The sequence below is a fragment of the Thunnus maccoyii genome, chromosome 8 (genome assembly GCF_910596095.1).
Source record: "Thunnus maccoyii chromosome 8, fThuMac1.1, whole genome shotgun sequence".
Taxonomy (NCBI): domain Eukaryota; kingdom Metazoa; phylum Chordata; class Actinopteri; order Scombriformes; family Scombridae; genus Thunnus; species Thunnus maccoyii.
Window position 1 is genome coordinate 8882779 of NC_056540.1, and position 24233 is coordinate 8907011.

The 24233-nt window shown below is 41.5% G+C and overlaps 1 protein-coding gene across 2 annotated transcripts in view; it reads right to left on the minus strand.

Moving 5' to 3' along the window:
* gpc3 (glypican 3) overlaps positions 1-24233 on the minus strand; it is a 113722-nt gene that overhangs the window by 85559 nt on the left and 3930 nt on the right. For both annotated transcript variants that reach the window (XM_042419898.1, XM_042419897.1), the window contains exon 2: positions 19378-19539. In XM_042419898.1, the coding sequence (XP_042275832.1) occupies positions 19378-19539 (162 nt within the window). The remainder of the gene's footprint in view (positions 1-19377; positions 19540-24233) is intronic.

Consider the following 24233-nt stretch of genomic DNA (forward strand, 5'->3'; position numbering starts at 1 on the left):
TGAAGCACGGTTCAAAGCAGGACAGGAAAAGACTCTGTGGTTTAATGGGAACGAGAGTTTCCTGTTAACACCTGTGACAAATCCTGCTCAACTGCGGAGAACAGAAAGCCTCCGGATAGTAGGAAAGCATAGAGGAGGAATAAGAAAAAGGCGGACAGAGACAAAAAAAAACACTTGACTTAAAAGTGTAAAGAGGCCATTTTAAATTGCATCTTTTTCTGTTCCATTAATTCACGTCTGTGTTTTCGCAGAGAGGCCTTCTCGATGACGAGCCTCTCCGCCTTTGCGGGCCTTCGCTTTGCTGAAACAGTGATGAAACTGTGTCATAAGCGCAGAAATGAGACAGTGAGAAATTAGAGGGGGGGGAGAACTCAGTTATTAAAACTGCATGAACTCCTGAACTCTGTCTGACTTCAGAGCAGTGATATACACATCAAGCGAATGAGGCTGGGAGTGTCCCGGCCTGAACGGGTGAATGCTTGTCATCTTCTTTTAAGTGGCGCAGGAGGACAGAGTTTGGTCATAACAGTCATTAATCCACTTTGACTGCTCTGAGATGACAACCGGTGCTGTGACACATCGGCGAGATCTTGACTGAGCAGATCACAGATACAGATACGTTTACAAATTGAAAGGGAGACACAGACGGTAAAAATGACATCATTCATTGAGCGAGCGGGCGCACTTAGCTCGTGGAACACCGCTGTACAAATGAAAAATAATGACAGTCACTGCAGAGGGTGACAGGTAGGAAACAACACCATGAGATAGTGATGGATGAGGGGGGAGATGAAGCTCAGGGGAAAAGAGACAGGTAGCAGTACAGCACCCATGAGAGACTGGGGGGTGGGGGGCAAGAGGAGTGAGTGACAGGGTGACGCTGTCAGCTCTTCTGTGGCGTGCTCTTCAGGGGAGCCCCGGAGCGTGTTCTGTTAAGTAAACAGCTGCAGCAACGAGAGCTCCTCAAATATTAATAAGGAGCGACCCCCCTCCACTCGCCTTGTTCAAACTGACATTCCCCGAAGTGGACTGCAACGCCGCAGTTGGGAACAGACATCCTGACCTCCCGTAACGCAGCAGATGCCGCCTACAGCACCCGTCAGACCTGACAGAGGAGGGTTCAGGCCTGGGACACCCAGCCACACGGGCTCTCACTAAAGGCTGAAACACAACCCCCTGGTGGCTCATTATTAACTGCACCCTCACAACAAAACATTGCAGACTGCTAATGAAAACATACTAAAACGCAGTTCACCTCCACCCTCTCCAACCTCCATCTGAGCCCATCAGACGGAGATGAATTATAAATGAAAGGGTACTCGGTTTGAAGGGATCGATACTAACAAGGTCCGAGTTAGCCATGACACAGTTCTCCCTCTTTCTTTTTTTGCCTCCCATCTTCCCGCCACTTGCACTGCCTGATTTTCCCTCTCAGGAGAAGAAAAAAAAATGACAAATTGATCTCAAACTGAATGCTAAAGAGTCAGGCTAACAAGGCAGAATTAACTACTTTTAAAGCCATCGTTATGAAGTTGCTAAAAAGCGTATATACTTGACGAGGGAGCTGGTAAATGAATGTGACTTGACTCTTTCTTCTTACTCTTTGATCGACCCACCACACCCCAGCACCCGCCCCATCACCTCTCCACTGACAGGCGAACCGGGGAATTGGCTGAGGAGGAGTAATGGAGCTTGTCGGAGAGCTCCCTGCTTCACACCACTTAGCCTCTCGTCCAGCCAGGGTGGTTGGAGATGTAGGGATGTAGGGGAGGGAGTGGGGATGTAGAGGTGCTCCACTGATGAGGCTCCACCGGGACTCGGAGCAGACTCCTTACCACCCAAACATTTCTCCTCACATCAGTCACGCCACGAGGGCAGAGAAGCGTGCAGCAGATCCTTCCACCATCTCTCTTTCTTTCCTTCGTTAAGCCGTTCAGTCCTGGCGCGCCCTTGGATTGCGGTGCCCTCTTCACACACTCCTGCTGGGCTAACATGGTGTCCTGCTTCATCAATAATTCCTCGGGTCAATCACTTCAATAAGGGCAACTATGCTCTCAGCTGCAGGCTCAGTGGTGCCAGCGGTGTTTTTTTTAAACTACATGTGATTGCTGCTGTACTGTTTTTATTATAGAGGAACAATATGAGTTTAGAGCGATTCTAGGATCAGACCTTTAGGGGGGCTCAGCTCCTAATGAGAATGTGACATGCATACAGTGCCTTGCAAAAGTGTTCACCCCCCCCTGCTAAATCATTAATTTCTCTGGACAACAATATATCAATATTTTTCTATAGTTTATATGATTTATAACAATAATACTTTTAATGAATTACTAGCGAGTAACATGAGTTTTATGCCACAAAATCTTTTTTAAGAAAATGAAAAATGGAAGATGCTGTTTAGAAAAGTATCCAACGCCTTTCACTGTGGCAAACCTCAGTTCAATTAGGTACACAATGTAACCTTTAGAAGCAACCTAATTAGTTGGGTGGTGTAATAATAATAATTCAGAATGAACAATCACAGATTTCAATATAATACACCTGTTTTAATGAGGACCCTCAGTCAGTTAGTGAAACCTGAGGCAAAGACAAGAAAATCACACTGACCAGAACTTTCCAAAGTAAGTAAAAGAGCCAAATTATAACAAAGCAGATATGAGGAGCAATGTACAAAAAATTGTTTCAGTCTCTGAACCACATGGGGACAGTCCACCATATCATCAAGCAATGAAAGAAGAATCATACAATACAGACATTGTCAAATCAGGCCGTCCCCCCAATCTGTGCACCCGGGCAAGAAGCAAACTGGTAAGAGAGAACAATTTGAGACCAAAAAAGTTCAGTGATTACAATAAAAGAAAGAGTCCATGAGTCACATTTTCTATTCCAATTTGTCAATTCACTGTCCATAAAAGTTCTGTAAATATACCTACAGTGACCAGACGTCCCAGTTTGGCCGGGATTGTTCCAGTTTCAAGCTGGGTGTCCTGAGTCTCAACAAATATCTGTAAAACACTAAAATGTCCTGGTTTTCAACATTCGCTACCAAATTGTCCCTGTTTCACCACAATTAAAATAGTAATTATGTTATACTTGTTTTCAGCGTTTACATAGACATTTATCATGTTCTGTCCCACTCGTTATTACCTAACCCAATATAAAAACATAAACAATGCACCATGCATCTGAATTCAACACTGATTTGTCTGTATGTGTGTCAATCAATGTGTCATTGTCAAGGATGTTGCTAGCCTATGCTTGCGACAGAGTCTATCAGTATGCTAACGGTTAGCTATCATGCTGAAGAAAGAGTCAGCCAGAGTCAGTCGGTCTTTTCTAAAGAGCTCCAGGAGGCTTACTTCTTCCTTCATAAAGTACCCGACAATGAAACTACTGCGTTCTGCACACACTGCAGGAGGTACACATGGTGCAAATGCAGATATAAAACATCATATTAAGACGGCCAAATATAAGCGGTGGCTTCCCTGAGAGCTGAGAAGCTGAGAGCTTTGTACTTTTAACAAAGATAAACCACAATTACTTTGTTAGCATAAAAAAACAATAGCTCTCATAAAAATGTAACAGCACGGCAGCAAGGGTACTAACATCATTGTAACTCAATGTCTTTCACAGCAAATGAATCCACAGACACTTTCTTCTAAAGTCGTTTTCCAACTTTTTCTTTTCAAGGACTCAAGGACAAGGCTTATGTGCACAACTTAAATATACAACAAATTTAGAAAATGCACCATCCTTATCTACATATATTGAGTGAACCATACATACTTTAGAGTGGAGTTATGTTCCAGAGCTGAATTTGCAGTAATTTGCCTTTTTACAAACGTCAGTGTGATTTTTAATGAGGTTTTCTTGTTTCTGGAACAGAACCTGAAAGTTCCAGTTTCACTCACGTTTAGGGAACTAACATAACCTTTAACCTGCAATAACTGAATTTTTTTGTCGATGTGGGAGGAGCAGAATCAACGTTTAAACACAACAATGAGATATTATCACCTTTTAAGTTGATGAAGTAACAGTTGCCTATTTACACATTCAGTGGATATAAAGGAATATTCACATTTGGAGCTGTGGAAACCTGGAGAATATTAGTGTATTTTCTCTCTCTTTTAGCTCTGTTTTACATCTCCACTAACTATTATTGAAAATATCTGTCTCTTTAGCTGCTAAATGCTCCAGTGTGTTCACAAACTAGTTGCTAACATTCATTTCGTCTGCTGTTTGGTGCCAGACAGGCTGTGTAAAGTTGATTTTTAGAGCTTTTTTGTTTAAAACAGCTGCCTGCTGCTGCCAAAAACAACTCTGTGAGGGTGATGTAAAATAGGAAAGTTGGGGGCCGGCACACCAAAACAGCTGAAAGACACTGACATGCTACATAGTGCTGATGGAACTGTAGAGTTGGGCAATAATTATATGTGGGTCCGTCATTACGTGCAAAACCTGTCACATTACAAACAGTCATTCAGTCATTTGTTATTTTAAAATATATTGACAATGGCTGCTTTAGGGATAGCCTTGATTAAGGGTAAGCTTTTCTTACGGTTAGAAAAACATTGCCATCAATGTTTAAATACACCGGTTTTGATGGCTGATGTAAAAACTGCAGTCTACCATGTCAAAGTTACATGAGTTATTTCTGTCTAAACTAAGTAGACAGAAATAACTCAGCGAAAGGTCACTTGTCAGAAAAGTGTAAGTGTAATTAAAGTGTTTAAACAGAGGTCTGACTGTAATTTTTCAGGTGAGTCTATGTCTTCAGCATAAGTTAAGTTTGGCTAATTGTTATATATTTATACTGTTGTAAATAAGCCATTAGATCCCAAAGATGTAAGATCAGCCCCTGTGCCCTGCTCCACCCTGACCTGACATGCTTGTTATGTCTGCATGGCTGAGCTCATGTTACATAAGCGTTTCAATATTTAATGGGCAGAAATGAAAAATGCATCTCTTTGAACTATAAGTGCACGGTTGGAGTATAGGAGGAAGAGGGCAAGCTTGTGGGGTCGTGAGGTGAGCTAAGAACTATGAAAAGAAGATGAGCAGGAATAAATGGGACGCCGTGACAGCCTTATAATGCTCATATACAGGGAAACTCTGCTCTGATATTATGGAGCGGCAACCTGAATTAAGTTCAAACAACTTAGACCTGAGAGTGAACCGACTGCAGAGTGCACTTTGTCAAAGCCGGGGATGTTTTTCATAAACAACGAGACCTTGAAGATTAATTCTGGAGTAGGGGTCCCATGCCACAACCTGCCAAACGTCGTGCACAAAGAAAAAGATTGACATGCAAACACCTTCTTGCTGGGGTTGCTCCCATAGAGCTGAACTCAAATAGCTTTAGATTGAGTGAGTGATAGTTATGAGTAAAAAGGGAGCGGGAACCTTTGCAGCCACAACACATCAGATGTAAAGAATTATTCAGGCTCTACATTTAAACTGAATATTCCTGCCCAGGAGTGCAGACAAATATAAGATAAGATACGATTTAATCACATCTAAATACTATGTACAATAAATAAAAATTAAGAGGAAGAAGAAATAAAAATAGAATAAAATATTTACATAGTGCAGCTATGGACATGGATGTGACAATGCAAAATAGTTGTGAGTAATGAGTTGAAAGTGAGATTTCATATTAATACTGAAAACATCAAATGATAGACTGAAGGCCACAGTACTGATAGCAGGAGCAAAACACATGTGGTGAAGATACTTCTCCCTCTATAGATACTGTACTCAATGTGGAAAGTATATTACTTATTGAACATATTCAGTTTAAGCCCATAAAATGTTACATTATCGTCTTTACTGAAAGGGTTTTTAGGTGATCTCCCTGCAAAGTGAGGAGTTATAGAGACTCATGGCCTCCAGCAGAAAGGATCTCCTGTACCGTTCAGTCCTGCACTGAGGAGCACTGAGTCTCCTGCTGCGTTTGCTCTTTTGTCCTTCTAGGCATGCAGGCGGTGAGAGGGATTGTCCATGATGCTGAGAAGTTACTGCATAATCCTCCTCTCAGACACGTCCACCAGAGTCTGTAGTCTCGAGTCTCCCAGAACAGAACCAGCCTTCTTAATGAACTTGTTAAGTCTGTCGGCATCAGCCGGTGTTCATTTTGACAAGAATTTTAAATTTAGTTTTAGTCTTAGTCGCTTACTGAAAATTGTAGTTGGTTTAAAGTTACATTTTAGCCTTTTTGTTTTGTTTTGTTTTAGTAAGGATGCAGTCAGTGGAGCTCCGTTTTAATTTTAGTCTGATTTTAGACAGTTTTCATGATAGTGTAAGGTATTTTGCTGACTGTAGAAATGAGAAGTAAGCATACTTTGAACTGTGCGTTGAGTCATCTAGGCTGAGAATGCGTTACTGACTTACTGTACTTCTTTCATATATCATGTAAAAAAATGCCTTAAGTTTGCTAGAAAAAATGCAATACAATCATATTCCCTCACAGGTCATATTTATTTTCTGCATATATACATTGGCACAATGTTGACATGTGACTGGATCTACAATAAAAGTGAAGCAGACCCTGTAGACAGGGCACACAGTCCTCTTCATCTGCATAAAACCTGAAGAAATACAGAAAGGTTACAAATACTGTGAAATTATTTGGTCCATCTTATTTTCCTACTCATTGACTGGAGGGTCATTTTTTAACAAGACTCTGAAATACAACTTTTCACTTTTTTACCTTTTCGCTGCTTGTGGGTTTCCCATAATCCCCCCAACCGACACTTGCGACACAGACACACACAGACACAGACACACAAACACACACACACACACACACACACACACACACACAGACACTATTTGGGGCTTGTTGCTCTGAACAATTTTAAACCAAACCACGATCTTTCTCTAACCCAAACCAAGTGGTTTTTGTGACTAAACCTAACCAGACCTTAACCATAAATAATGGCAGTGGGTCATTATTGGTGATCAGACACTAATAATGTTTATAATCTGTCAAAACAGATTATTATATAGATTATAAAGACTTCTTATGCATTACTGAGCTGAACTAAAGCTGTTTATGAGTCTTAAGAAATCTTAAATGATCTTTTAGAGGGAGTAGCTACATGTTTACCATAAGCTCAGCTCCAATAAAATTAACAATATGTTAACAGAGTAAGGCAAGCTAATCACTAATGCACCCTGAATCCACAAACAACTTTGAGCTATAACATTACAACAACATTAAATTTAGTCCGAAAAGGGCTTTAACATATAAACATGTTATCGAATCAGTCAACATACAAAAATGATGATTACCTTGGCGGAAACGACGTATCTTCAGGTGTCTTTTAAAATTTGTTGTGTTTTTTCTTGAATCCACAAGACACTCCATCCTCATTGGGAATGATACACTCAGTCTTTCTTTCAGTTTGAATATACAAGAAATGTGTCCGCAGGTTGTCTCTCCTCTTTCTTCCCACCTGACAGGCTGGTGAGGATGAGTCACTCACGGTTTAAGGCCAGCTGCCAGCAGCAGCTAATGGTTTCGTATGGCTAGCTATAGCTAGCTAGCTTAGATTTACTAGTAGTTTCTGGCACTGACAAGATTAACTTGTTCACAGCCACTGGCATATGAGCGCGCACTTACATGCACCGAGCAGGAAAAAAATATCATCCAATGAGATGGGGCAGTGAGAATTTGACTTGCACTTGCAGATAAATGATTGGTTAAAAAGGAAAACAACCAATGCTTTGAGGTTGTCCGCCCAAACACAGCCAACTACTTCGTCTTGTCTTTACTCGTCAGGGCATAATGAACAGAGATTTTGCCATAATTTTTGTTGTCAATATTGTTTTCATTTATATTGTCATTACAATTTAGTCATGAAATAAAATGACATCAACAAATACTTATCGTCAAAATTTTTGCTGACAAAATTAACACTGACATTAGCTGCCTTCACCCTGCTGCACCAGCACACCGCTGCACAGAAGATGATGCTCACCACCACGGAGTGGTAGAACATGCACAGCATGGTCCTGCAGATGTTGAAGGACCTAAACGTCCTCAGTAGGAAGAGTCAACTCTGGTCCTTTTTGAACACAGTGTCTGTGCTCCCATACCAGTCCAGTCAATATTAAGTAGTATAGTAGTGGTAAATAGTCCAGTAATAAAGAAAGCAGCATCTAAGAATAGCCTCCATCTGGGTGAATATGAAGACCATTGTGCACTTTCTCAAACACGTCTTGTTAATAGATGTGCCTGTGCAAATGTGATCTTACATTTGCATTGATTTAGCTCACAGAACCGGCTTTGATTAAATAGAACTGAGGGCATTTCTGAAAAGCAGATCTGTATCATCCATTAGGTTGGAAAAAAGTCTCACATGATGTATGGAGATGCTGGGTGATTCATTTAAAGGAGCTCATTAGCTCAGTATGAGATGTGTACATGTCAATATGCTGCCTTCACTCATCACCCTGCCCTTATCTCTCCTCTCCTCTCCTCTCCTCTCCTCTCCTCTCCTCTCCTCTCCTCTCTGTCCCGGCTGATACACTAGTCATCAGACAGCCAAAGAAACAAAGGCTCCTTCACTCAGCTGGAGCAGGGAGGAGCTGTCAGTCCCTTCAGCTCTGTTTGATGATAGCATTTCAAATGACACTTTGATCCTCACTCCACACTGTTTGTTTTTCCTCTATGATGAAATTCAGCTCGAGAGGCGTGCAACAGGGCACATCATTAAAACGTGGCTCAAACGTGGAGAGCCATGCTCGTCCCTAGAAACCGCTCATGACAATTTTGTGTCACATCGGCGTAAAGAACACGACAGGGTAGGTGGCACAGGATTTGTAGAGATGAACAGAAATTATGTGTTCTCCCTGCAGATAACACTCCGCTGAGGTGACACCAAAGCTGAATCAAAACTCGGGCCTCTCTACAAAGACTGAACGAGAATAAATGAATCTAATGAGGCATATCTGTCAAAGCTAAGTGTTGTCTCTGGTCTGGGACGAGTAAGTCACAAATTCCTGCCTTAAAGCTAAAGAAAATAAGACTTTATAAGAATTTGGAGACGCAACTACTAGTAAAAACTTCAATTCAAATCCATGAAAGGTTTTCTTTATCAACTAAGACATTGTTGTTCACAAGAAAACATTCAAGGACACAAGCTGGAACAAGCATGGACATAAAAAAAAAATTCACAACTTTTTAAGTCAATTTGCTTCTTTTTTTTATCTTCTTTTCCCTTCATTTCCAAAACAAGCTCAAAAGCAGAGCTAACCAATCTTCCTCGCCACAGATCTACCCAAGCTGAATATAAACTTAATACACAGACTCTTAATCTCAGTCGAGAAATCAGCCTTTGTTTAAGAATAATAGAGGAAATGCGTAAGATGAACAGCCCAAAGTGTAAGTCTGGAAGAGTTGGCTCTTTTCTTCTTCTCTTTCAGAGGTGATAATTCTGCTATTGAAGATTTGCAAAGCCATAGCTGAAATAATATGCAAATATCCACCCCATGGGGTGCTGAGTGGCTGACATATTATCAGCAGAGAGGCAGCCGTCGCATTTGGGTTTCAGTGTGGTCAAATCAAAAGACGGAGGCACGATTAAAAAGGTGTACTGCGAAGCGCACGAGACAACAGGAGCACTTTAAACAGGATGCCAGCCCTGTTGGGAATAGGATGCTGAGGCCTCCTGTGGAGACAGGAGTGCCTGGCAACCTGCATAAAGCCCGGTGAGATAAGACAGTTTGGAAAGCCAGACAATGACAAATGAAAGCATGTAAAAATAAAAACAAAGCTTTATCTGGGTAAAGAAAAAAGTGAAATGGTTCACGGGAAGAGGTGATTTCGTGTTCAGTTTTTCAACAGCCTCTCCACTCGGTTTTTGGGCTTAAGAAAGACGACCGCAGCGATTACTCACCTCCTCTTTTACTGTTTCCCCCAGTGAGTCAGGACCCAAGTTGGACCTAAGTTCCTGTTTTATTTTAGACCAGGGTTTCTAAAGCTAAGAGTTGGAACACTAACGGGATCCCTTGACATATTAAAATGTCTGTGATAATAAAAACTGTTTATACAATGTCTAATAAATGTAATGTATATATATTTATACAGTACATTTGAATCCCTCCATGCTCTTGACACCTGCTTAAGAAACCCTTGTTCAGACAATCATAGTGACCCCATTCAAAGCCAGATTAGCATTCTGTTAGCAGTTAGCAGTTTATTAATATGTAAATCATTCAACAGCAACCTGTGTATTTTTCTGTCTTAAGTGGGGATTTTCTCTCTACAGTTTGTTACTATTATGAAACTTGTTACAATGGAGACTTGTTACAACCATGACACCGTTGTCACGTTTTATTTGAAACTCAGACCACCATTTGAACACGGGAAACAATTAAACATTTGATTAATAATGATCAGTTCAAATACAAAATTTTCAATATATAGATGCAGCATGGCTTACCTTGTACCCCAGCTGGAGGCATTCTTGAAGGATGACCAAGATGTTGCACTTAAAGTAAACTAGGAGACTGTTGATGTCTATGCTAACGTCAAATAGAGAAAATTAGCTTGCTAAAGGCATAATTGTGACACCAGACCATCTTAGAAGTAACATGTAGAAGCATTTCCACAATAAATGGAAAAATCATGGACAAAGGTAAGGCTGTTTACTGCCTTCGTATAACACGACTATTTTACAGTAACGTTAGCTTGTCACTTAAAGGACAGGTTTGTGTTTTTTCTAGTCTGTCTTTATACAATACTGATGTGCCAATATGTACATGGAAATGGGTCTTGGTCGCTGTAACAGTTCCTACTCTCTCCATACTGGCCCTGAAGCTATTCCACCGAAACACGACTATTCTGTTAGAGATGAGGGACAAAACCCACAGCCCTCGTTCTGAGCAAATATCCACCAAAGTTCAGCTAAAGTTAAAATGAAGTTTCAGCAGTCTGAGTTAACTAAATCGAGTCAGTAACTTCCAAAGTTAAGGTCTATTTAGTATGAAATTCCCTCTTTTTTTTCCTGAAATGTTCCTTACCAAGCTGCAGTGGAGGAATACGTTCTAGTAGTCATGTGTAGATCTGTTGCTGGTGGTGTGTCGAAGTCTGTTTCCCTGATGATATCTTACCTTAACCTGCACTCAACCTTATCCTTAACCTCAACCAATCGTCCTCTGAGATGTTTATAACGTGACCCTAACCTTGCATCTCGTACATTGTAGTCTTGCTCTGGAGAATAGCTTCAGGGCCAGTATGGAGAGTATTTGTTACAGTGACCAAGACCTAATTCCACCTACATATCAGCACAGCAGTATTATATTAAGACAGAAAAAAACTACCTAAACTATCCTTAAAGGATAAGCCTGGCGATATTTCTATATTTTTCTTATTGTCAACAAGTCTCATGTGCAGAGCCAAACCAACAATGAACTCATCCTACTTACTAGTATTGTGTGTGTATCCAAAGCCTGATCTTATTCCTCTGTGCCGTAGACTTCTTTTGTTGTCCAAACACCATTAAAAACACGCCAGTGAGCCACACTGCTGCACTGGTGACATGTTCCTTCGCCATGAAGAGTTTTGGCACCTTAGTTTGTTTAGAAACAGCTCCAAAGACTAGTAAGAGAAATCATGTTTTCATTCTCCAGAGACTAGTTCCTTGTACTGCAGGCACCACTGCGTGTGCGTGAGAACGGGGTTTCGCTTACAGAGCTTCGCTAGCTCGTGGTGCTGCATATCACAATCTCTTGACTTTGTACTGAATTTCTTTAAGAAATTTACAATGCACAGAGGAATACAATATATCAGGCTTTGGATACACATACAATACTTGTAAGTAGGATGAGTTCATTGTTGGTTTGGCTCTGCACAAGAGCTGTTGACAGTAAGAAAAATATAGATGCCAGATGAATATATTACTTGTTGGTTCAAATTTTTTCAAATGTGATTTTTTTTTTCAAAAAGTCATTTTTGATTATTTAGAGACATATTTTTTGTGCAAGTATATGTTTAAGAATAAAACTCTTTTTAGACACTTTCACATCATCCACTTCCACGAAGCCAGTACATGTTACATTAATGAATTGTTCAGTTCAGTCTAGGCAGACTGTCCTGTACAGCAGACACAGATGGAGAAAAGACAAAATGAAAAAAAAAACCCAAAAACCCCACAACCACTGCTAATAGATTCACATGCAAACCATGTCATCATAATTTGGTGGCAAATTGCACCCAAACATCTATTTTGTAATTGCCTCTGGTGATATAAGCCAGATACACACTTCCATAGTAGACTCTCTCCACAAACAGCAGACTGGATAATGAGGGGAAATAATAAGAAGGGTGGCATCACTGGCGCATTTGCTGTACTTCGATGTTTTGGTGCTTTGTGGGTCCGTAGCTGCGGATGATGTTTCTTTCACAGACTCACAAACACTAGAAAGTGGTTTCAGGCTGTTCACTGCAAAGAGACACACTAGCTTTTTTTCCTTTGTGCCTCCAGAGCTCCAAGAAACCATAGAACTCAAACAGACAGCGCACTCCTCAGAAATACACTGCTTTATGTAGTATCAATCTGTACAACAGTTTGTCAGCCCCAGCAGAGTGCTCAAAAAGATCCGAAAATCTCATTACAACCAAACTAATAAGTGATGCATAATGATAAAACACAGCAATTAAGTTAAAAGCAAATTACAAGTTGATAGAAGAAGATGTGGTAATGGCTGGTATACCCCATCGAGTCTGGTAAACGATGCTCGAAGGAGCTCATTGGACATAGCAAAACTGCCTCTCCCCATCATTAAGTTATTAGATTAGCCTGGGGCAGTGGGTAAACAACTTCAGACATCTCACAGCAGGCATACATCCCACCAGTCCTCGCTGTTATTGGATTACTTGGGGAAACTTCTCCAGAAGACAAAATGACTCCATGGAGAGAGAGAGAGGCAGGGGGTTATTATTGGAGAGTAGATGATGGGAAGAACAGAGGAAAGGTCTGCTCAGGCCAGACGCCTGGAGCACTTACGATCGAGCAGCCGGCTAACGAGCGATAGACGGGGAATGGATGCAGAGGCCAGCGAGGTCTGATTTTGATTATTGGCTGCTGGATGGACAGGCAGCTCGAGCCTGCCAGGTTCTGCATCATCCAGCTCCTGCCACATCTCTTTTGGGTTACTGCCATGGCAAATGTCCATTCAGCAGTATCGGAGACAAATGAGGGCAAACTCCTCTCAAGGTCAACAACCACCTCCACCAGGGCCACAGGGGGTCTGCCATTCTAATTCCTTATACACTTAGAGTAATTAAAACGCATCCAGAAGAAGCGGGGGAAGTCGATAGACTTTTTTGAGACTGCTAATGAGATGCTAATTTGTTGGCCCGCCAGGAATGAGGTATGAGGAACTCAAGGACACAAAAGAAGATTTATTCACACTTCTGTTCAGTTAACTTTTTAAATTATGGCGTGTGAGTGTGTGTGTGTATATGTCTTCGCAGATATTCGACGAGTTTGTTGAGCAGTGCACACCGCAGGTTGCCCAGTGTCTTCATGTTTGATAAAAAGATATGAGAATCCTTTTAAGCTCTCTCAAAACTCCCGATCATTTACAGAGCATTGCCCCCTTGAGTTCAGAGTAAACTGGAGAAAGCTCCCCTGCCTTGCCGCAACGAGTGAAGCCACATACAGATAGCCCTCATGCTGCCTGAAAGTAGTCCAAGTCAGACCTGTTTTCGAACACCCCACTGTGCCAGCCTTCTATGGACTCATTGAGTCATTCCAGGAGCACCAGGCTGGCTGTCCCACTTTTTTCAGCAGATATCACAGAGACTCTCTGATATCTGCACACACACTCATGCTGCACAAGTTTCCTCCCCACATATTTGACTTTATAAGCAATCGGGCCAATCCTGTCCTCTCATGTTTATTAATTGGGTTTGCTCTTTGGACTTGAATGTGGCTCCCCTCTGGGTTAAAACTGCTCCTCGGGCAGCAGAGGAGCACTGGGCTGTGATGAAACTGAGGAGACAGCAGTGTGGTCTTGTTCTCTCCACTAGCACTGCAGTCAGGGGAAGCTTGTTTTCTGATGTGTCGTTTTACACAAGCACTGCACAACTAAAAGTACCCAGATCCTGTTTGCACTGCCACTCAGCCGCACTGGCATTCGGCTCTTGCACAATAATTACCCGCAACAAATCATTTTTAAGGAAGTTAAGTAAAAGCTTGTCTCATTAACAAAGGAGGATAATCTAATTTATAATCTGCAGGATGTGGCTCAGGGTGAGCGTCACAGCAGCAGAGCAGCTCTGAAGGACACATCACTAGGGAAATAACAACAATTAAAGCTGCCAGTCACCCAAAATGCCAAAAGATGGTTTTGGATGAGTTTCTGCTATGTCGGGCAGTTATACAACGGATAGAGAGAGAGAAGATGGATGAGAGAGAGGAGATGACATGAGATGTGCAGTATAATCGCATCACAAACATAAATCTATGCCATAGTCAGCTGAGTTATTGTTTTCCGTTGTTTTGGAATCAGAAAATCGTTACAGCCCCAAAGTAGAGCTGAGTGAGTTCATCTCAGGCCTCTACACATACGCTCTGTCCCCACCCCTCTTTTTTTCTAAATAGTGTACTAGGTGAAGTACTTCAGTGCTAAAATAGTTCATCTATTGATCCCTAAATCGACCAGTAGAAAATTAATCAACATTGTTTAAAGGCCATGGAAAGTTATTTTCTCTTCAGCTGTTTACTGAGTGATGTGATTCAACGCGAGCACACTAAGAGAAATCAGGATTTAGTAACATTTAAATCAATATCTGATGACAGTTATGGGGCTGTTTGCTCATGTTGCCATATTTTCTAGTGAAACGGAATATGTGAGCGGTGTAGAATCACAGGAGGGATTTGATATATGGAGCTGCAGAGGATTGTTGGCCTGAAATGAAAAAAGAGTTTTTGCTCACTGATATAACACACACCGCTTGCTACGACGACCCACACAAGCAGTCAAGTGGAGTTTTATATGATGTGTGCGGTTAGCTAGTCGCCCAAAGTCACAGTTCAAGATGAGTCATAAAACATTTGAAAATGTTTTACAGGAAGAGAAAAGACAGGGACTTTGATGTTAAAATACTCAAAAATGTTTTTGTTGACATGTATTTAGTATGTAACAAGAGATAAATGAACAATTAACCCAGGGATGCAAATTTAGGACTGAGAAAATGTATTTTTCATTTCACCTTAATAGATGATACCTATGGGGATTTGTTTTTTTCCAATTTGGTTGTTTGGCCATAATTATTTATTCAGATTTGAAGAATTTGATTTGAAGATCTGAAGAAAACTTTAGATTTGAAGTTTTCAGTTTTACCTCATTTGTCAAACAAAAATGTCAAACATTTGCTGATTCCAGCTCTTCAAATGTGCTTTTGTCTGTTTTGTAGCAATGTAAATTAGATACGTTGGGGATTTTGGAGTGTTAGACAAAACAAACCATTCACAGCTTCAGCTCCAAGAAATAGTGATGAATAATTTCACCATTTTTCAGCATTTCAGATATTCAAATATATTCATTTTAAATATTTAGATATATTTCGACATATTAGATGCACTCAAAAACCTCCATAAAGTTGGTGGACTTGTGAGAGACATATTAAAAAACAAATGGTCAAAATTGGTACAGTAAAGGCCGAGTGTGCCCAGTGTTTTTGGTCAAGCTCCAAAAACAGTGAATCCTACACTTCCCATAATGCAACTTGATGGCATCTCTTTGCTGGAACATCCATTCCTTGTAAATGCCCATAAGCTGTAAACTCCACGCACAGTTTATAACACAGGAGTTCTCCTGCCATCTAATCAGTGACGTCATCAGGGCTTTATTTTTCAGGCTTTGGAAAGGTCGAGACAGTGTACTGTAGTACTCCATAGGACAAGTATACTGATATAGATGTGTACTGCACCTTTAAGTACTCTTATGTCACATTTAGCACTGGCCTCTGCCCTCAGCAGTGACTCAAAACTCTGCAATAAACTCATGTAAGACAAGCTATCGTCAGGCTGCATCACGTAGTGATACACTCTTCAGAAATATTGGACTTCACAATTAATTTACTAAATTTAATTCTCAGCATGCACAAGATCAGCTTCTCATTTTAAAATATTAGATTTAAAAATGAGCATCCTGCACAGGTTTCCAGATTCTCATTTTGGACTAAATTGACAACATCAGGCCCATTCAGAGAGAGGCAATCACAGCACGCCGGGGAAGATGGTGTTATGATCTCACTAATGTGAATCAGAATGAAATCCAAGCAGTCTGTTACATATCAGAGTGGATGCTGCAGTTTATACATTACGTATATTTCCCTGGTATACCATAAAGATTTCGGCTAAGGCTCATTAGTTTGTCAAATGGCATATGAGACATTCTGCGCCACGCATCATTAGAAATTCCTAATGCTTTACCTATTTCCTGGTATTGATCTTGAAGAAAAGCCTAATGTTAAAGCAGCCTGTCATCTTACCGCTTAAAAGACAAAGATAGAGAGAGCCATTACTTTTTCTGTTGTTTGGAGAAGTTGACTTCAAAAGGGTGAAAACCTCTGGTGTAGTCTGAGGCTTGGGAAAGCGGAGCAAGGCAGGTGGAGCTGCAAGGAGAGGGGGATGCAGGGATAGAGAGAGCGCTAAGAGATGGGAGATAGAGGAGTGGAGAGGGGAAGCCCTTTGATCTCTGGCAGCAGTGAGAGCTGAAGAAAAGACACAGAGAGCAGCAAAGAAGATTGCAAACAAGGCATGCACTCAATTCCCAATAGTGGCAGGAACGCGTGAGGAAGAGACAGATGGAGAGAGAAAGACAGAAGGAGAAAGAAAGTCAAGTAGATTGAGCGAGACAGACGGAGAGAGAGGATGACAGGGTCGGAGAGAGCGATAGAGAAGAAGGGAGGAGAAGAGAGAGGATGAAAATAAAGTAGAGGGAAACAGATAAGACCAGGATGTTAAAAGGATTTCAGTCCGGGGGTTGTTTGGGGAGTTCTCTGTAGCCCTATGCTAAAGCAATTAGTATTGAACCCCTTCTAGGAAAGTGCAGCCAAACCACAGCGGCAGTCTCTAACATAGTTAGTGCGTAACAACCAAGTCAAGCAAACCCCATGGTCCCCATTAAACCTCAAGTTTTAATTGGCATGTCAGGGTGGTGCTGCGTTTCACAACCTGTGAGTCTGCACTCTCAAAAAAGTTGGCCCAGAGAGTCCGCACATCCCACTTCAAGTGGAAACCCCGAGACAGTAAACAGAGCTGCTGTGCTGGATTGAAAAGGCCTGTGTAGTGTGATAACAAAAAGTCAACATTAAACGTGAAAAGGATATTTCAAAACAACTGTTTCTAATATGGCTGCAGAGTGAAAGAAAAGTTTTGTACCTCTTTGTTGATTAGTGGCATCTAGCGGTGAGGTTGTGGATGGCAACCAACTGAACACCCCTCCCCCTCCCCTCCCCTCCCCTTCCAAGCGTGAAGGTGAACCTATGGTGGCCGCGAAACTCGCAAAAAACAGTAAAAATTGGTAAATGAAGCTATCGCCAGGAGGCAGTTTGCTTAGCTTAGAATAAAGAGTGTAGACGGGGAAACAGCTAGCCTGGCTGTGTCCTAAGGTAACAAAATCTACTTACCAGCACCTCTAAAGCTTTCTACAGTTTTTGTAATATGCTAAGCTAACGGGCTGTTGGTTTTAGCTTCGTTTTTACTGTACAGACATTAAAGTAGTATTAGTCTTTTCATCCAAGAAAGCCAATAATTCCCAAGATGTCAAGCTATTCCTTTAACAAGATTAATAGGCCTTATTAAAGATGAATGTGACAGCTGGAAAGAGACTGATTTCTTAAAACTGGGTCACATATGTAGTACAAATGAGCAATTATTTTCAAAATTATTTTCTCAGTTTATATGGCCAGAGAAAACTGAGAAAAAAAACCCTATTGTTCTAAGGGGGAAAATCCTACAACAACCAGAATGCATTGCATGTGATCACTTCCAAGGCCACTCACAGGCCACTCCTTTGATGATATGTTTGAGGAAGGTAGGCAGCAAATTTGTTTTCTTGCAGCGGCCAGTTAGCCAGTCTTTACTGAGCTTTTGTTCTTTTACAAGGAGTTTTTACTCATAGAGTCAGACTTTGTTGTTGCTGCTTGATTGAAGATTTTCTCAAACACTTAAGAACTTCATAAGGGACTTTGAGAAACTTTGGTTTAGCCAAGAATAAGGAAAAGTAAGAGAGGGTAAAGGCACAGCTGCAAATGTGTCAATTAAAGCAAATACACTCTGCATGTGCTCCATTATGTACACCTACGTAGTACCAGTTGTAACTTTACTTTTTCTCCAGAGAAGCTTCAGGTCTTTAAAAATGCGGATTTGATTGTGTCACATGTACAGCTCCTGCTGACTTTACAATATCTGCTTCCACCATCATTAGACCAGGTGTCATTTCACTTTTCAGTCATTCATTTAGTGGTCAAGCAAGCTAGAGAGTGAATGAAGAGAGGGAGCAGCGCTAGCGAGAACAAAGCTGTAAATCAAATAAATAAAACGTTATTTTCTGATTGTTTCACTGCAGTTTTGTTCTACAGCACAAACAAACATGCCCACACCTCCACACAACCCTGCCGGAAGGTGCCACATTGCCGGATTTTGTGTGAATGAAGCTTCATCCTGTCTGCTGTGGCCTCTCTGCTCTGCGTGTGTAGCTCAGCTTTTTGTACGTCTATGACACACAGACAGAGAGCAGAGCGGAGCAGAGGAGAGACACGGAGACAGCGATGTAACCTGGTCACTACGAGTCCAGACCTCACACCCTGTGCACTGTTATTGACTGGGAGCTACACACCCACTGCCCAAAGGTTGACACTCACAAACGTCCTAAACACAGCAAAATAATAAGAAAATAAGAAAATACAGGCAGAGAGAGTTTCTGTAGATACATACACTGCCACACACTTCTAGTGGGTCATAAGTGATGATTGAGAGGGATTACTTTTGTATGAGCACGGTGTTTTTTTTTAGGAAAATCCTGCATAGTACATCTTTAAGGAGTCACCTTCCTCCTGTACCTTCATCTTCTTTTTCTCTGCTGACAGGAGTGGAACTGGAGCCTCCAGGTTTGAGGATTTGTACTGTTGAATGAGCTGTGATTTTGAATACTTGTGGCTTGTCTGTTAGTTTGAACCAGTCCTACCAATCAGCCTCCTGTGACCTCTCTCATCTGTCAGTGGTTTTCTGGACCATTGCTGACTGGCATTTTTCAGTCATCACTGCACTGCGCCAAAATCTCAGGATAACTATGATGTTGTTTTAAGAAGAAAACATCTGTTTGATGCAGGTTTGGACAAACTCTACTGCTTACCTTGGAATATGGCGGCGTTCTGGATGATGAGACGCTTGAGTTGACCACTGACAACCTGCAGACCAGACTCCATGTTGCTGCGTGCGGCTACCTGATACCGCTCCTCCATCTTCTTGGAACAGCAGCTCGGGCCTTTGGTTTGGCAAACCTGCAGATCCGCACCTGGCAGGAAATCAACAGAGACAGGACAGGAGTGTGGATGAGCAGAGCCACTGATGTTTAATTTTCCAAACTAAAGCCTGCTCCTTCACACATCCCCACAAAAGATTCAGAAACATCCTCTGCATGCTAAACACACAGGGAACACCATCCACAGCAGATTCTGCAGCCTTAATGAGCTTATGATTATTATGTAGGCAGTGTTATTTAGCAGGGTTGCAGCTAAAAAAAAGCGTCACTTTGATACAGATTCAAGCGATATGTTGTTTCCCTCAGAGATCAATTTGGTCAACAGAAATGTTCTTCCCACTCGAGGCTACACTTTTCACACTGAGGATAAAAAATTTTAAAAAGTATTTCTTTAGGCACAAAGATGAGAGCCGGGAGCAGAGCAGTGTACAGACAAACAAACCCAGGTTCCAGCATGTTCTCACTTTGTATGACATTAAACAAAACAGCCACAAGTAAGATTGGAGGCAATGAAAGAACATTTCTGCACCTGGCCACTGACACTAAAGGTTGTTTACACATACATGAGAAATAATTGGATTCCCAGAGCACTTTTTGAAAGGTGCAGATGTAAGCCAATGAAAGCTAAACTGGGGTGACAAGGATGTTTCATTGGGGCGATGTAGCCGTACACGACCAGATCAAAGAAAAAACACCCTGAAGAAATTAATTCAATTTGAAAGAAGGAGGGAGATAAAGACTACGCGGTTTGAATTTAGTCTGATCAAGGATAGTGTAGGTGCCTCAGCTGCTGCCACAGCGATGGTGAATAAACTGCAGGTTTGTGTGATGATGCGGCGAAGGACAACTCTCAAAAAAAAGCCATGTTTTCATGTCTTATTATGTGAACATGCCTTTACTAGCACAATATCATGGTAAAGCTTGAAAAAGAGATTATACTGTGGGTCAAACGAATGCGGTGTGTACACAATGCCACCCTTAAATAATAAAGAACACACATTTCTATGTCAAAACACCTCAACAGTAAAAGAAGTCTAGTGGAAAATACACCTTCTATACACGAGCCATAAATTTCCAGCTACACAGACATCATAGACATAAATAGGGCACAAGAATGTGATATTTAAATACAAAGAGGAGTTCCTGTGAAAATCCCTCTCCTTTGTGCTCCTTCTCTGTCTGTCCCGTGTGGATGTCGAAAGCTTCAGTGGAGGCTGCAGCCGTAACGTGCCAAACTGTGTCGAGGAGTTGTCTGCAGGATCTGCTGCCTAAGAAGCGTCAGTGACAAGGGCCTGATTGATGGCGTGGTAAACAAATGTCAGGGGAGTCTGCCAGCTTCAGCTGCTGCTGCTCGGGGGTGCAGAGGATAAAGAGACAGAAGCGGAGAGATTAATTTGGAAGGAGGGCTCGGATTGTGAATGTATATATATAAATATATACATATACATATATCAGAAAAGTCTCGATAACAAGCGTGTCAAAAGACAGCGGAAAGGCTTTTGTCGAGACAGAGGGTTTATCTTAATATGAAAAGTGAATATCTATTGGTCTGAGGCTTTGTCTCTTTGAGATCTTCAAACAATAGATCCTCAGAAACAGAGCTCAGATTGTGACAATGAAACAGCAAGCACTGAGGGGAAGTTAAACTAGCGGGAGACGCAACAGAGTGACAGTCTTGATAATTAACAAGTTGCGGGGAGTCACACAGGGAGCTGCTTCAGCTAACTCCAAGCTCACTCCTGACTCCCATCAGGTGCACAGTCTAATGAGTGAAACAGCCAATAAATCTGTCACACTGCACCTTTTGTATGCATACTGACAGGCTTAATATCTTAAATCAATACCGACAAAGGACTCCTGACAGATAAGATCAAGTTAATTTCAGACTGCAGGGGCAAAATTATTAAGCTGTCAATAGCACCAAAGGTGCGGTGAGCGCACCCGGTGGAGAAAGAGACAGGGATTTAGCAATTACCTCCGACAAAACAGACAGTTTCATCTGCACGTGTGTCGTTTTGCAGATGATAAATGTGTTTCATTACACAAGTTCCACAGTGGTGGGGAATAAGGGAAAGATTCGGCAGGAAAATGATTCCCCGTAGAGCTTCGCAAATAATAAAATCACACCGTCTAAATAAAGCCTTCTTTCTGACTGACAGATCACTTGGGAATAAGCTTCCTGCTTCTCCTCTTTGCTTTAAGCTCAGCTCTCTTCCTCCTCCCCCATTTTTTTTTTGAATTCCTTGTCATCCCTGCACAGTTTTGTTCTGCGCCTGTTTCACTTCACCTACCTTGAGCGCCCAGAGCCCTTTTCTATCAGTCTGTTATTGGTTAATTAGCTGATTTTTGTGTCCTGATGGCCAATTCGCTCAAACAAAATGAAGACAGACAAGGTGTGGGCAAGTAGCAATTTAGATGTAAATTTCCCCAACATACAATCTCAGTTCAAGGTGACACCTTTAAAATTGTTACGTGCTCTCAATCAATACACTGAAATGGCGGGCCAGACAATTCAACATGCAGAACAGTTGCCGTTGTCATGAGCGTCAAGGTCTTTGAATGCCTCTTTAAAAAGGCATTGACCGGCCTTCAGTTTGTTGCTGCTTTATCTGAGAATCCTCACACGGTCACATGACAGAAAGTTTTTCTAGAAATGCCATGGATGAGAACTCCAGCTGGGGCTCAAACAGTCCTGTGTACACACAGATGAGAGGAGTCCCTCTCCTCGCATCTCTAACAAGCTTGTGGACTGCAAGCCAAGGGGAACCGGGGTAGCCACAAATACAGTGTGTCTCTTAGTTTCCCAGCACCAATTAGAAAGCTATCACTATGCAAGTTTAATGACGGAGACCATGGGGGAAAAACAAGTTGTATTAAGATATAGAATATGTTAAAAGCTGTTCATTATGAGTATAAATTATACATGATCTACCAGTGTTAGGTGGAAGCATGTGGGAATCCATGGCTTCCTCTCCAGGGCAAAATAAGCCAATGTCACTTTGCAAAGACAATACGCATAAATGAAATGAAGATAGCGTAATTTACAACCAACCTAAGGAATGGTAATATCATTAGCTACTGGGGATTACAATTGTTTTAAGTATTTTTAGTGCTTTGCTCACTGCTCTACTTTAAGTCGTTTGATGAAGCAATAATTTGAAAGCTGGAAGCATGAATGTGAAAGAGCCCGCTTTCTGTGTTTTTAAAAAAGTGTACACAAAACAATGAGGCAGCAAACACAAATGCGCTTCATTAAAAAAGAAAAACCGAATAAACAAATCAGTGTTTAATTAGACAGAGAGACCTCTCTCGCTTTGGGTCAGACTGATCCACCTATTAGCTGTGTCCAGTGGTATTTAAACAGCAGGGACGTTTGTTCTTTGTTGTTCATTTTTTCATGATAAACAATTAGCCTAGACTCCATGTTGCCCTGACGAGCTGACCCTGCAGCTAATTACAGAGAGGTCCGCATCCTTTGGACCTTCATTTTGGCATCCTGCAAAGCAATATCACACAACACGAAGCTATAATTGTTTCAGCTCAGAGCCAAAAAAAGGGAAACATAACCTCCTCCTATGCAAGACCACTGTTGGGGATTTTCTGTTGAAATAAGTGGCAGCTGTCAGCTGAGCCTCCAGCAAACTAGTATTACTCTTCCATTTAGTGAGAATCTGATGCTGCTCTCATGAATCAGGTCAGCTGCTGTTGCCAGAGATCCACCACGTCCTCCACTCAAACCGCTGCTGACACTGATGGAGTCGCTCTAACGCTCATGTCCCGGGGTAAGTGCTCCGTGCTCCTCACATGCCCTCTTGCACATATATGATGACACGATGAAGCGAAGTGACACCCAGCCTCCATTTCACCTTCAGACGCTACAACCACCCACAGCAAACGCCAGAACAAACATGAGTGGTAGCTACTCCCACAACACAGTTGTTGTTTTTTTTTTTTTTTCATGTCTTCGCTGTAATGTTGTATCTCTTTTTGAATCATGTTGGTGGAAAGAAAAACTTTGCTTCTCGGTGTTTTGCCCCCTGGCACCACATGCAGCATTATTAGAATTCTGCTCTGCCTTCCTGCGGACATCTCTCTGAATCAGCCCCCCCACCACACACACACACACACACACACACACACACACACACACACAATGCACCATATCAATACAGAAAGTGATTCTTCCCTCAGTCAAATCACAGTGAGCCACCCTCAACACTGAATTTCATCAATCTTTCATCTGCTCTCTGGCTGAGTGAGGAGCTGGTGTTACATTAGGGGGCATGACAAGCCCTCTGTTCCGCGTTTACTTGCCAAATTTTTATGCAAGCACAAAGTTCTGAACAATTACAGATGATTTAACTGTGACTGAAAACCTCCAACTTATTCTGTATAAATTAGTGACAAGGATATATTATAGATGAGGCACAATCAAAGTAACACTGGACAAAAAATGCACTAAATACATGAAAAGTGACTGCATATTTTATGCTTTCGGAAAATGTTAAAAAAAAAAAAAAAAAAACCCAAAACAGTCAGCTCATTAAGACAAAAGAGGAAGAGCTGCGATTTTTGGAAATCCTTCCTGAAGTACAAGCCTTGCATCATAACTCTGTCTCATTCAGGATATTACTTTTGAAATTTTTATAGAAGTGTCAGTGTTATCACAAATACTGGAAACATGCCTGCAAAGTTTAATATGGGCTATATTTTTAATAATGGAAGCA